Here is a 14,672-nt window from a genome sequence, read left to right on the forward strand (position 1 = left end):
ATAAAAAAACTTGTGAGGAACATATGCCGATGAGATGTGGGGGAGGTAAGGAGATATGCTTTAGTCGCTTAGTCGTGTCCGACTCTTGGCAACCCCATGGGACTGTAGCCCACCAGGCTCCTCTGTCCATGGGATTCTCCAGGCAAGAATACGGGAGTGGGTTGCCATTTCCTTCTCCAAAGGAGATACGGGACACTCCTTTTAGAGGAAGGGGATTTTTTTATTACAAGTTATGTATATTGTAAAATTTTAAACAAGAGTAAAATTTACTCAGTATATTATATTTTAAATGTCTGAAAAAGTTTACAAAGAATTTGTAATATCTTTTTAAAGATAAAAGAACCATTTTTTAAATTTCATAAGAAACATTTTTTTAAGGAGCAGAATCTATCATACACAAGCTCTTATTTCATATAATTTCTATGAATTATATAGAATAATATAAAATCCCATAACTAAGTCCAGCAATCTGAGGCTGTAGGCTCTAGAAGCCAGCAGCCCTAAAGAGTTTACCAGTTGAATAAGGCATCCCTTTACTACAATAATGGAAGCTCTTAGCTATAGTACTGAAAAGTATGAAGCTTCAGTTTTCTAGGAATTAAAATTTTTAAAAATCTTCAATTTTCGAAGATGCAAAAAAAAAAAGTGTTACTCTCATTTGTCCAAATACATCAGTAACAGCACACAGTACTGTGGTTTTAAGGAAAAAAGAGGGAAAACCACAGGCTCATTTCAAGAAAATGCTATATTCCTCCTGTCTTCCCACACGAGATTCTCAAGGTCAACTGGGACTGGGATTTTGTTCTGAGTCCACCTGGTATCCCATTTACCTGCTCATGTTTTCAATATCTTATAATCGCATTCACACATGTGTATCAAGGGAAATTATACTATTCTTCAATACAAATTAGTAAAATGTATATTCCTCGAAAGATGTCTCACTAAAGTTGAGAGATCACACTTCTTTCTTTCCAAAAAATCTGTCTCTATATGTAAGTTTTTCAGCTCCGTTATACATCCATTATCTTCCAATCACAGATATCTATGAATTTTCACATTTCCTGGGTCTAAAAAAGGCTGACCTTAAAAGTATACACCAAGCTTTATCTGTAAATCCAAATTATCGTGGAATTATTTAGGGATGAGAGCTGGCTATGTGCCAGCAGATGTTTTTAATTCTGAACTTGCAAAGCAGAAAAGCTGGGGCACAGCTATGTACGATGGATTGGTGAAATTCTTAAGGACGTGTTAAAATTGGTGAGTCAATTTACTAGCTAGAGTTTGTAATCTAAAACATGTGACTTGGTCTGGATATAAGAGAGAAGAAAGTGTTATGAAGTGTGACAACCTGGAGAGTACATATCCCAACTAAAGACATTTAAAACAAAAACTGTAAGGATGTTGTAAAAGCCAGTTTGCAATCTCTGCTTTGTTCTCACCTCTACACTGGCCAGCACACACTATGAACAGATGCACTGGTTCATTTCTTATCTAATTAGAAACTATAATTCTTTACTAAAGGAGACAGGGAGAGGCACAGTGGTCCTCAAAAGACTCTTGTGTCTGTTGCCTCATCAGGGCTTTAGGCTCACCTCCATTTTCCTTCAAAGCTATGAATCAACTAGCTAGTTTTTGGTTTAATGAGATTTCCACTGCATTTTAGAGGATAATGTTCACACAACAACAACAACAACAAGAACAAAAAAAAACCCATTACAAACCTTATGTTTCCTCTTGCCTTTGTTGGAAACTTTCTCTGAGGCTTGTTTCTGAGCCTCTCTTGTGTGCTTTTCTGGCACATTTTTCTTTTCCCCCTTGGGTGGCTCTGTTTCTTTGTAAGGCTTTCCTGGTATTCTAGTCAAGAGATTCAGGTCAATCTTCACAATAAGTGGATACCTGTCATCAGGCTCACTGAGGGGTGAAAGAAGTTCCTTCTCTTCCATAGGAGAGAACATTCGTTGCCGAAAAAAGCTATCTTCTTCCTCCACTGAGGAGGGTTTAACGGGAGTCCTATTACTCTCAGGGTACTTAGGAGTTTGTGAGGAAGGAGGAAGGCTCTCGCTTTCATCGGAATCTGAGGATGAGGTATCTGTTTCTATAATTTCCCTTGATTTCTGGGAAGATTTACTTGTTGACTTATATTTCTTTTTCTCTGCTGAAGGTCGAGGGGAAGATTTGGACTCCTTTTTTATATTGGGTTTTCTTGAGCCTTTGGTGGCTGCTTTGTGTCTGCTGGAGGGCATGCTGGTAGTCATGTCTACAGGAGTTTCACTCTCTATCTTCAGGCCTCCACGGGGCTCTTCAGCAGCTGCCTTCTCAGTCTTTTTGGGTTGTTTTTTTCCTACAGTTCTCCTCGGTGCTGTGCTGTCACTCTGGGCAGGAGACTTTTGCCTCCCACGCCCACTTTCTGATCCCTTTTGGACAGTTTTGGAATCTCGTCCAGGAGTAGCAGAACTTGTTTCTTTAGGACCACCTGGATCCGTGTAGCTATTCCCTGTTCCCTGTTCTCGGCCTTCCTTTTTATAGCCTTGAGATGATGGGATATTACTGTCCACGGAAGAAGCTGGTGATACTTTATGTGGATTTACTTTATTCAGCCAGTTATCAAGTTGCCATTTATTTGTGGGAGGTGGTTCAGGCTGAAAAACAGAGAAAGAAGTATGCTTTTTCAGTACTGAAACTTTCTCCTTTCTTCATAATCTCAAGGAAGAGGAAAAAACACAATGCCTAACACCAACACAAAAGCATTTGTTTTTCATAGTTCTAACTGAACCAAAGCAAAAGGCTAAAAATAATAAAAGCTCTAATCACTTGAATGAGAATATAAACTAATTATTATATATATAGCCTTTAAATACTAAATAGACCTGTCAGGAATCCATACAGTACATTTAATTCCAGAAAGCAAACAAATGATGTAGGCACCAACAGAGATTTTAAACCACATTTTATCAAGCTACAGTGAATTTATACTATTTAAGACTTCTTTTCACCATAACTAAATAACATGAGTCACCAGGTTGAAACAAAAGTAAAGCTCAAGGTAAATACTGGGCATCACCAGGGGCCTTCAGAGTGCCTACAGAAGGGACCCTCTTGCCTCCCTCTCACCTCAGGAGATGCACTCTGGGATGGCTCATTTGCCTCACTGTCACTGGAACTACTTTCACTCTCTGAGTCAGATCCAGAGCTGCTTTCAGATCCACTGTGGCTGCTAGAATCATCCCTGGAGTTATCTGCCCCTTCACTATTATGGTGTGAAGGTTCAGAATTACTAAAAGAAATAAAAAATATAAATGACCAAAAGATTTTTTTTAAGAATGACAACAGGTAAGCATTCAAAGTTGACACTCCACTTTATTTAAAATGTTTACTATTTGTTAAGTTCTTCAAATTCTATGATTCTCGAACTTTATTATAAAGGAAATAAATACTTCCTTTAAAAGTTTCTGAAATGCAGCATTAGCCATTAGTACTCACCTTTAAAAAAAGCTTTACTGGGGTACAAAATACTCTAAAATTCATTTATTTTAAACACACAATTCACAATGATTTTTAGTTAATTTACAGAGTTGTAATAATAATATTTACTTTATAAGGTCAATTACTCTATCACTACACACTGTTATCAGATTGACCCTTCCACTCTAAATAAAACAAAAAATAAAAGGATGCCTACCTTCCTGGTGTACTCCTTGGCATTGTCTTATCACAATCCTAAAATTAAAACATGAGAGGTAATTTATAAATGAATAAATAGTACTTTATCTGCTTAATGTGAACAATATGTGAAATCTTAATAGAAAAACTTTCTTCTCTAATATATGCATCAATGGTCACTTAACACTTAAGAAATACTGTTTCTACCTGAATAAAAATGAATTGCCAGGATAAGATTAAAAGCTGTATTAATAGTTCTTCTTGTCAACAATCTCATGCTTCATGAGGATGTTCTGATATATGGTAAGTAATAAGGAAAAGCCATTTTTTTAAAAAAAAAGGGAAAAAAGTGGAGGTTTAAAGACAGAGTGGAAAACTATAATATTCCAGTGTCAGAAAAGCAGGAATGAACTTATTTTAAATACCTGGATCATAAATGTATTATTCAATTATAATTCTTATAAAATACAATAAAAACAAACACTGTATGAAACTAGTAAATCATAAGTAGACACACCTGTTCCCCATCACTGTCTTCACTGCTGCTTAGTTTTAAGTCATCTTTTAACATACTAGAAGGAAAAGGCAGAAAGGATGATTATTTTGGGAATTTCACCATAGCATAGCAGAGTATTAGATATTCAACAATAATTCTAGAAATAATCACTGTGGTAGCTAAAGATTTAATTGCAAAATAAAGAAAAGACCCAGTAAGTCTTACTCTGTCTGGTTTGCTTTATATCCAGAGTAAAAAACTGGGAAAGATGAAATTTAACAATTTCAATTTTGGAAGCTCTAACTTTTCCATAAGTAAAATATTCATCTTTCTTTTCTAAGTAAATAAAAGTTACCTTCCACAAACTCTTATTCACTTGTTATCTCTAATTTTTCTCTAATTGCATATATACAAACTCATTTATTATTAAAACAAATTACCATACTCATACCCAACAGTCCACTAGAGGAATATGACTCTCAAAAAGAAGGAAGATAAAATGAAAGCATCAGCAATTCTCTTTCACTATCCCCAGTGTTTTACGAAGAGATACGTACACCTGGGTAATTGTGAAAACCAGAACACACAAAGTGCTAGTTCGTAAATGTCTTGCTATTAAAGATGAGTGCTCTTTGCAGATGTCCAATTTTGGGTAAGAACCTTGGTTATACAAGAGAAATAACCATGTATGAATTAAAAATAACTCCAGAGTTATATATATAAAATATATATAATTATTATATATATAATACATATAATAAATCCAGAGTCCAAATCTTTCTTAATCAAAATTCAAATCAACTATTAAAAGTAAAATTACAGATTTATATTTTCCTTAAGGTCACCGAATCAAAATCAAAATTAAAAACTGAGTAATGAATCACAAAACACTCCTTGCCTTTTTATAAGAAAGGAAAAATTAACACAAACCTTAGGGAATACTAGAAAATGTTTGACTTCTATCACCACTAGTTGCATTACCTTTCTTCTCAAAATTTCCTGACAGTCTTCAATCAATGGAAAGGAAATCTTTCACTTCTCCTCCTACTAATACTCTCCCCTCAAAGCTTAACCTGTTTCTAAATCTGATCCCAAATTCAGAGTTTCACATAAACCACCACCTTGATACAAAGTAACCAGATGATTATAGAACTATGAAATCTGTTCCAAGAATGACCAAATAAGTGGGACAAATAAAAAGGTTTCTTTTGGTCCAGGTCTCAGTACATCTCTATGACTGATTTCCTATAAGGAAATGTACTTACTCTGAATTCTCTCAGCCCTTATGATTTAATAATGGCAGGTCAATGAACCTGTTTACACATGTGAATATGTCAAAGCTTTTACCATACTGCTTAAGGTACTGGATGCTCTTGTTCCCTCAGAAAGCAAAGTTATCTGCACATATATGGTAAGCTCCCATCGGTTTTCTGCACATGAATAAATATTATAAATAGGAATTTACATAATTTGAACTCTTCAGCAGTCAGGTGAAATTACTTGTATTCATATATTTTCATTCTCACTCAATTCCCACTATGTTCAGCAGAAGAGACTGAGGTTATCAGTATAGACTGTGGTTATACTGGTTATTCACTTTCTTTAGAATTTTGTTTCAATCACTGGATTAACTTGTGGTCTCAGGAATTCAGCAGTAAATTCATTCTTTAAGTTGGAATTTATTATCATCCAATATACCACTCTACTACATTCTGATACATATTTCTGGGTCTATCTATAAAATAAAAGTAGGAAAACAACATAGACAGTATGAACTATGCTGCTTTAATATTCTAAATTTTGTGGTCAAATGGAGGGCTTTACTAAGAAGAATCCTGTATTTTTTTCACGTTTTTTTTTGGGTTTGTTTTTTTAAACAAATTATCAACACAAACACTTCTGAAAGATAAGAAAAAAGTGTAATCATAGAGCAGGGGTAGGTAAACTATGGTCCCACAAGCCAAATCTAGACCTGTTTTGTAAACAAAGTTTCAACTGGAACATAACCGCACCCATAGTTGCTGGCTGCTTTTATGGTACAACAGCAAAGTTGAGTAGTTGAGACAGAAACCATCTGGACCCTAAAGTCTAATAAACTATTTCACTATCTGGTCTTTTACATAAAAGTTTGCCTACTTGTGCCTTAAAAGATTAAACACATATTTCTAAGTGTTCTAGATATCCAGATACTACAAGTAGATTTTGAGCAAAAAAAAGACAAACATTAAACTTACGATTTAGACTGGTGTGCATTTGAAGTTTTAGAAGAAGGATTATATCTTTCTGGAGCAAAAAAGAATGCAGACATCAGCAACTATAGTACGGCTATTCATATTTTAAAATGTCTATCTATATAACCTCAAAGAAAATATAAATAAAAACAATGGGATATAATTCTTCATCAATCAAACCGGTAACACTTTAATGTACATAATATGAAATACTGGTGCAAACAGGCATGTCACATGTTATTGGTAGGACTGTAAATTCATACAATCTTTCTGGAGGGCAATTTGATAATATTATCTTACCAATACTGTAAATGCACATATCCACTGACCAAGCAGTTAAAAGGAAATGAATTTACACTACAAGTACATCTGGAGGAATACATACACACAAATAAACACTCATACAGTTTATTATAGCATGGTTTGCAACAGCAAAACTGGAAACTAATGCCCATCTACAGGGGACTAGATAAATACATTAGGATAGTTTCAACAATATAACACATTTTTGTTTTTAAAAAAGAGTGAACTAGAGCTTTATACTGATATTAAAAAAAAAAATGTGACAGTGTTAGTCATTCAGTCGTGTCCGACTCTTTGAGACCCCATGGACTATAGCCTGCCAGGCTCCCCTGTCCATAGGGATTCACCAGGCAAGAATACTGGAGTGGGTTGCCATGCCCTCCTCCAAGGGATCTTCCTAACCCAGGAATCAAAAACTCAGGTCTCCTGCATTGCAGGCAGATTCTTCACTGTCTGAGCCACCAGGGAAGCCCACACTGATATAAAGACAGTTCTAAAATAAATTAAGAGAAAAACACAGGTAATAAAGAGAAGGTGCAGCTTATGGTTCCATTTGCCAATAGCTAGCTATGGACAGGGAGAACGGGGGAAGAGAAGTAGAAGTAAAGAGATACTTGTAAAAGATTTTAAGAGAAAATGAATACTTTCTGGCCTACAGTTAGTTATTTACTATGTATCTATAATGTTGGGTCCTTTTTTCCTATCTGTAGCTTTAAGACAGAACAAAGAAATAGGTACATAAGATTTGTTAACCTTAAAATGGATCTCTGCTTTAAGATCACTAAAAGTCAACAAACTAAGGACTAAAAAAGCTCCACATTTTAACCTCTCAAAACAGCTTATTACCAGAGTAAATATACCTGAGAAGTTACTGCTCTTGGCAAAAGAACATTTGTTTGTTTTTAGAGAGCTTTATGGTGAAGTCCAGACATTTGCAAGGTTCCTGACCTTACCACTACCAATTCATACAGCCATCAACTCGTGGAACCACAATGAAATTCCCCATAGCTACCTTCCCCTCAAGTTCTACTGAGAGGCCAAGACAGTGAAGGTAGACAGGGACTTTGTAGCAGACATCAGACTTTCTTCCCAGCTAAAAAGACCCAGAAAGATTGAATGGCTCTTGGGGATATGAGGTGGCCATCAAATTGAACTCATGAGCTCTGAACAACTAGTTCAAATACTTAATAAAAATAGCTTATTTTGATACCAAGTGATTTATAATTCTTCATTTTTTAAGCTAAGATTCAGTTCAACCCATTACTAATCATCAGATCATAAATACTGGGATAAGATACACAAAAGAATTATTAAAGAAACATATGATGTGACCACGAGAAATGAAATAAACAGCTTAAATAAAAACCAAGAGGAAACGAAATACTCACTTTGTTCTCCAGGGCCAAAACTGGACTGCTGAGACTCCTGAGAAAAAGGGACATAAAATTATATAGTGACATTAAGAGAAAAAGGTTCATTAGAGAAAAATACTTCATATTAAACTACTCATTTCCAACTAATTCAATGGAAGAGTCTGTTGAGTTACTAAGAATGCATAAAAGTCAAAAGCAAAAGCAAAACAAAAAACAAAAAAGAATGCATAAAAAAAAAACCAACACTGAAAGAATTTAATGATCCCATCTGATCAGCTTCACCAATTCAATGGTCAGTAGTAGAGCTTCCCAGGGCTTAATACAGAAAAGTACCAATCTATGTAACAGTCTTTCTTTATCATTTGTTTTTAGCAGCATCCTTGGCACTCATATCCTAATTTAATTCTTGGTCTTAAGAAAATGTTATTTTTTAAAGAATACAAATAATGATGTATTAAAATGAAGATAGCTGTGCAAACTATATTTACTCAAAACATACCACTATCATGGACTAGTGACCCTTTCACAGTTACTCCCATGTCATTTTACTGCATTCCCCCCCCCCACTCCCAGTATCTTATAATTAGCGACCTCAGGAAGAGATCTCCCATACTCATTTTACATACTTCTTTGTAAGCCCTACACTAGCACTGTGCCTGGCACTCAGCAAGCATCAGTTTAAAAAAAAGCCAAAATGTCCAGGAAAGAAACTTTTCAAACTCAACTTTCAAGACGAGAACAGCTGTTTCACAAGTGCAAGTTGTACATTTTTCTAGGTTAAGTCTGTGGAACACAGTGCAATACACTAAGAGTACACAAACATCCCTAATCTCTTCAAAAGCTTATTTAAAAATAAGTATAATCTTCTAAGAATGACAGAAATACCTGTGAAAGAGAAATCCAAACAGTATCAAAGCTAAAATACAGTTTTGCTGTTTAAAAATACTTTAAACCTACACCAACGGTCAACTGATTTTCAACAAGGGTGTGAAGACCATCCAACACAGAAAGAATACTCTTCAACAAAAGGTGCTAGGACAAGTGAAGTCATATGCAAACTAATGAAGTCGGATCCTTACCACAGACAATATAAAAAAAAAATTAACCTGGAATAGATCGAAGACCTAAATCTAAGAGATAAAACTACAAACTCTTAGAAGAAAATGCAGTGCCAAATCTTAATAACCTTGGATTTGGCAAAGAATTCTTATATATGACACCAAAAGCACACGACATGAAAGAAATAGATAAACTGGATTTCATTAAAATCAAGAACTTTTGTGCTTCAAAGGACACCATCAAGAAGGCAAAAAGACAACACACAAATTGAGGAGAAAATATTTGCAAATCATACATCTGAAAAGAGACTGGTATCTACAATATATACAAAAAGCTGTTAAAACTCAATGCTGAAAGTCAAGTAACCAAATGGAAAAAAATGGGCAAAGGATCTGACTATACATTTTCCCAAGAAATGTGACTAGAAAGCATATGAAAAGATGTTTGACTTCATTTGTCACTGGCAGGAAATGCAAATCAAATTGACAATGAGATATCATTTCATACCCACTAAGAAGACTAAAATCAAAAAGATAACTGCAGTGTTGATAAGAATGTGCAAAAACTGAAAGCCTAATAGGAAATACTAAATGGTATATCTAGCTGCTTTGGAAAGCATTCTGGCAGTTCCTCAGATAATTAAACGTAAGAGTTACAACGTGATCCAGCAATTCTGACCCAGGTATATAACCAAGTGAAATGAAAACATGTCCACACAAAAAATTGTGCCCAAAGGGTTACAGAAGTATTAGTCATAGTAGCCAAAAGTCCAAAACAACCCAAATTTCCATCAGCTGTTGTTGTGTTAGACAGTCAGTCATGTCCGACTCTTTGTGACTCCATGGACTGCAGCCCACCAGGCTCCTCTGTCCCTGGGATTCTCCAGGCAAGAATACCGGTAGAGGTTGCCACTTCCTTCTCCAAGGGATCTTCCCAACCCAGGGATCAAACGTGGGTCTCCTGCATTGCAGGTAGATTCTTAACTGTCTAAGTCACTAGACCTCCAACAGGTGATGAACGTATAAACAAAATGATATACATCTAAACAATGGATTATTATTTGATCATAAAAAAGAATTAAGGAACTGATACATGCTACAACTTGGAAGAACCTTGAACATTATGCGAAGAGAAAGAATCCAGTTGCAAGAGATATACAATATATGATATGATTTCATTTACATGAAATGTCCAGAAAGGGGAAATCAATAGAGAGGACATATTGGTTGGGCAGGACTGAACTGGGAGGGGAACAGAAGGAAAGAGGTTGATAGCTAAATAAATGGTAGGGAGCTTCCTTTGGAGGTGATAAAAATGTTCTAAACAATAAAAAAAAAAAAATTCTTTTTGGCTATGCCACATGGTTCGTGGGATCTTAGTTCCCTGACCTGGGATTGAATCCGGGCCCTTGTCAGTGAAAGTGCAGAGTCCTAAGCACTGGATCACCACAGATTTCCCAAAATGTTTAAAAATTCACTGCTATAATGGTTGTACATATCTATAAATACGTTCAAAACCATTTAATTATATACTCTGAACGGGTGATTTGCATGATATATGAATTCTATCTCAACAAAGCTATTCTAAAAAAGTCTTTAAATACATCAGTGACCAAGAGGTCATTCCTGTGAATCTTATTAAAAATGAAAAGAAGGATTTCCCTGGTGGTACAGTGGCTAGGACTCTGCGCTCCCAATATAGAGGGTCTGGGTTCAATCCCTGGTCAGGAAACTGGATCCTGCATGTCCCAACTATGACCCAGAGCAGCCAAGCAAACATTTACTTTTTACATGGAAAGAATTCTCTACCTGGCCTTGAATGACTAATTGTCTTATACTTGTTTATCTGGTAAATGGTCTAACAGTTCAATAACCTAAGCTTTTAAGTAGTCTCTTGATTTCTTTTTCTCACCTCTGACAATAGTCAGTCAGCTAGTGACCAAAGGCAACTGGAGGGACTTCCCTGGTGGTTCAGTGGTTAAGACTCCATATTTCCAATGTAAGAGACATGGGTTTGATTCCTGTTTGGGGAATTAAGATCCTATGTGCCACACAGGTGGCCTAAAAAAAAAACCCAAAATCTATAAAATAAATAAGCAAATATGACTGGATTCTGTTTAGACCATCTACTTATATGCAACACCTTCTCCTCTCCATCTGTACTACAAAGACGTAGGTTCTCACCTTTCTTCATTTACAATGGTCATCTAACAGATCTTCCTGGCTCCAGTCTTTCTCTCTTTCACTCAACTACAGCCTCTAGTTGACCTTTCTAAAGTCCAAGTCTTAGTATGTATCATTAATACTCCCCTATTTTTCACAGAGCGTACAATGGCTCTTCATTTTTCCTAAGGCTGAAACCCAAACTCCTTGATACACATTCACTCATGTATCTAAGTACTGGAAAAACACAATAAGCAAAAACTGACAAGGTCTTTGTCTTCATGGAACTTAATATCAATGAGTATTTTTGCAACCACTCAGGCAAATCAAGATAAAATAGCAACTGTGTTAAGTACAACAAAGGGCAAAAGCTTGCAAAGTATTATATAGTAATATAAAAATAACAATTTTATTATTATTATGTGTGTGTGCATGAGAAACAAACATACAGATACCCATACACACACACACCCCTGACCAGGAAAATGAGCAAAGGCTTCCCTAGGTACAGCTCAGGATGAAATTTGAAGGATATGTAGGAAGTAAACTGGGAAAGGATGAGAAATCCTGTTCAGGGTAGACAGAAAAGCATGTGTAAAGGCAAGGAAGAATAGGAGCCTACCTAGTATAAAGAACTTCAAGGCAGCCCACGAGAGGAAAAAGTATAGAAGGAAGAGGGTTAAGAAATTAAATTCAGGACCATAGAGGCTAAATCACATAGCTGATTTTTATAGACCATATTAAACATTTGTGTGTGTGTGTGTGTGTGTGTGTGTGTGTGTGTGCAGTTTACTAAGCTGAAGAATTATACATCTACATACTGTGATGATTACCTTGGCTATTAAGTAGAGAACAGCTTTGAGAAATCTAGAATGGAAGTAAAGATATTTCTGTTAGGAGGTAACTGCAGTGGTGCAAATAGGAGATGACTACAGCTTAAAGATACTGGTCTCCAAGCTTTTTTGATCATGTACTCCCCACCACTAAGACAGTTTTGCATTTGTATCTCCCAAATATGTGTGTGCTCAGCTGCATCTGACTTTTGTGACCCCCTGTCAAGTTTCTCTGTTCATGGAATTTTCTAGGCAATAATGTTGAAATGGGTTGCCATTTGCATTACTATTTAACTAGTATATATTATGTAAGACTAAAATATTAAAATTCTAAAGGGCTCAGATAAAATAATATTCTAGAGTAATTTAAAAATTGTATTTATCAATGGCAACAACGCTTTCCTTACATACACACAAAAATGCAGTCTGACACTAAAACTGGTTTGATAATTGTTCCACTGGGTATCACAAAGACACAGCTAGACAAATGGAAGAGATGCTATACTGACTAAATCATGATACCAAAATTTCAATCTTGCAGATTAATATGCAAAAGTTTCTGTTGAAATTTAGCTAATAGATTTCCAGTGGTCACTGACACAAAACAATTTTTCAAGAAAATAAAAGGTTATGGTTTATTCTCTGAGATCTGCTCTTACTGAAGTGGATCAATGATGAAAATAGCCAAATCTGAGCATCAGAAGACCTTTTAGTCTACCTGATACATGATCTCTGTAGTTCTGAGAAGCTAAAGAATTTAAAATAAAGTGTGTGTGTGTTTGTGTGTGAGTAAAGGTGATGGTAGATTACTGAGAACTTTATTGAGGGGTGAGTGTGTGTGTGTGTGTGTGTGTGTGTATGTATGTGTGTGTATGAAAGGCTGATCAGTTCTGAGCAATGATGAAAAGGTTTTATTACGATGGACCTTTATAACTGTGAAGGTTTCTACACTTGATCTGAGCTCAGAATTAAAAAAAAAAAAAAGGTTATGGTTTAGTATTTTTAGGTAATGGGCTCAAAACTCACTGACGTTAGAAAATTCTGTTTCCAAGTCTTTAAAGTTTGTACATATGACAATCATCACAGTTTTTGTCAACAACAATAAAAAATACAGGACTTCCCTGGTGGTTCAGTGGTTAAGAATCCGCCTGCCAATACAGGTGGCCCAGGTTTGATCCTTCGTCCAGGAAAATTCCCTATGCAACTTAAGCCCATGTACCCTAGAGTCTGTGCTTCGCAAAAAGAGAAGCCTCAGCAATACAGTGAGAAACCCATGCACCACAACTAGAGAAAGTCTGTGTGCAGCAACAAAGACCCAGAGCAGCCATAAATAAACAACAATGGAAACACATAGTGATGACATTATTTTTAAAACGTTGCCTTCCTAACTTGAGGCAGTTACTTTTTCATTCATTGTTAGGACATCACTTTTATTCTAAGAGGGTATAATTTATTATCATTTTAAATATGCTATGAAAAGATCTAATCTATTTGGGACTTAAGTATGAAACAGAGGGAGGGGAAAGGGAAAAAGAAAGGATGGAGGGAAGGAGAAGAGGGCGGGAGGGACAGAAAGGAAAGGAAGGAGGTATCTAAACTACTAAGTCACTTCAGTCGTGTCCGACTCTGTGCGACCCCATAGACGGCAGCCCACCAGGCTCCCCTGTCCCTGGGATTCTCCAGGCAAGAACACTGGAGTGGGTTGCCATTTCATTCTCCAATGCATGAAAGTGAAAAGTAAAAGTGAAGTTGCTCAGTCGTGTCCAACTCTTAGTGACCCCATGAACCACAGCCTACCAGGCTCCTCCATCCATGGGATTTTCCAGGCAAGAGTACTGGAGTGGGGTGCCATTGCCTTCGACTTTTAAGTACACCAACTCTTATTGTCATTAAACAAATAATCAGTGAACTTCTCGGTTAATATAAAAAGGATTTGGGAGTGCCACACCAGTTCTCCATGAAGGAAGGGGGAGGAGAAATTATCTATACTTTAGGACTTTTCTCTGTTATTTCTTTCTTTGAGTGGTACACACACAAACACAGCTTTTCAAGTATTTTATAATTGAAGTTACCAGAAGCCTGGTAGCTCAGATGGTAAAGAATATGCCTGCAATGCAGAAGACCCAGGATTGATTCCTGGGTCAGGAAGATCCCCTGGAGGAGGAAATGGCAATCCACTCCAGTATTCTTGCCTGGAGAATTCCATGGGCAGAGGAGCCTGCGGGCTACAATCCATGGGGTCTCAAAGAGTTGGACACAACTAAGTGACTAACACACACACACCTAACTGAGAAGAGAAGCAAACAATATCTTAAATTGGTACTGCTACTAGAAGCACCTACACTTTCACCCATCTATATAGAGCTAACTTTGTACACTGCATGGTTTATTCTAATACTTGTTTCTTAAATCTTTAGTTTTGCTTTCTAAGTTTGTTTTAATAGTGTTTCCTGACAAAGGAATGCATTTTAGTATGTTTTTTCTGTGTTCTCTCTGTACTGGATTTCAGTCATTTTCTTTGCAATAAAAAGGCCAAGTTAAAAAAAAAAAAAGAC

The 14,672-nt window shown here is 36.2% G+C and overlaps 1 protein-coding gene and 2 non-coding genes across 4 annotated transcripts in view; 2 read left to right on the forward strand and 1 right to left on the reverse strand.

Moving 5' to 3' along the window:
* Positions 1-14,672, reverse strand: part of AFF4 (ALF transcription elongation factor 4) — a 79,532-nt gene that overhangs the window by 20,593 nt on the left and 44,267 nt on the right. For both annotated transcript variants that reach the window (XM_065918544.1, XM_065918545.1), the window contains 6 exons: positions 8,079-8,115; positions 6,391-6,439; positions 4,178-4,232; positions 3,680-3,717; positions 3,112-3,274; positions 1,722-2,639 (listed from right to left, as the gene is read on the reverse strand). In XM_065918544.1, the coding sequence (XP_065774616.1) occupies positions 1,722-2,639; positions 3,112-3,274; positions 3,680-3,717; positions 4,178-4,232; positions 6,391-6,439; positions 8,079-8,115 (1,260 nt within the window). The remainder of the gene's footprint in view (positions 1-1,721; positions 2,640-3,111; positions 3,275-3,679; positions 3,718-4,177; positions 4,233-6,390; positions 6,440-8,078; positions 8,116-14,672) is intronic.
* LOC136156456 (small nucleolar RNA U2-19) lies at positions 12,784-12,863 on the forward strand. Its single transcript, XR_010661006.1, has one exon. It is a non-coding gene; the product is annotated as a small nucleolar RNA U2-19 (small nucleolar RNA).
* On the forward strand, positions 13,010-13,082 carry LOC136156451 (small nucleolar RNA U2-30). The gene has a single exon (XR_010661003.1). It is a non-coding gene; the product is annotated as a small nucleolar RNA U2-30 (small nucleolar RNA).

This window comes from Muntiacus reevesi, chromosome 1 (assembly GCF_963930625.1).
Source record: "Muntiacus reevesi chromosome 1, mMunRee1.1, whole genome shotgun sequence".
NCBI classification, from domain to species: domain Eukaryota; kingdom Metazoa; phylum Chordata; class Mammalia; order Artiodactyla; family Cervidae; genus Muntiacus; species Muntiacus reevesi.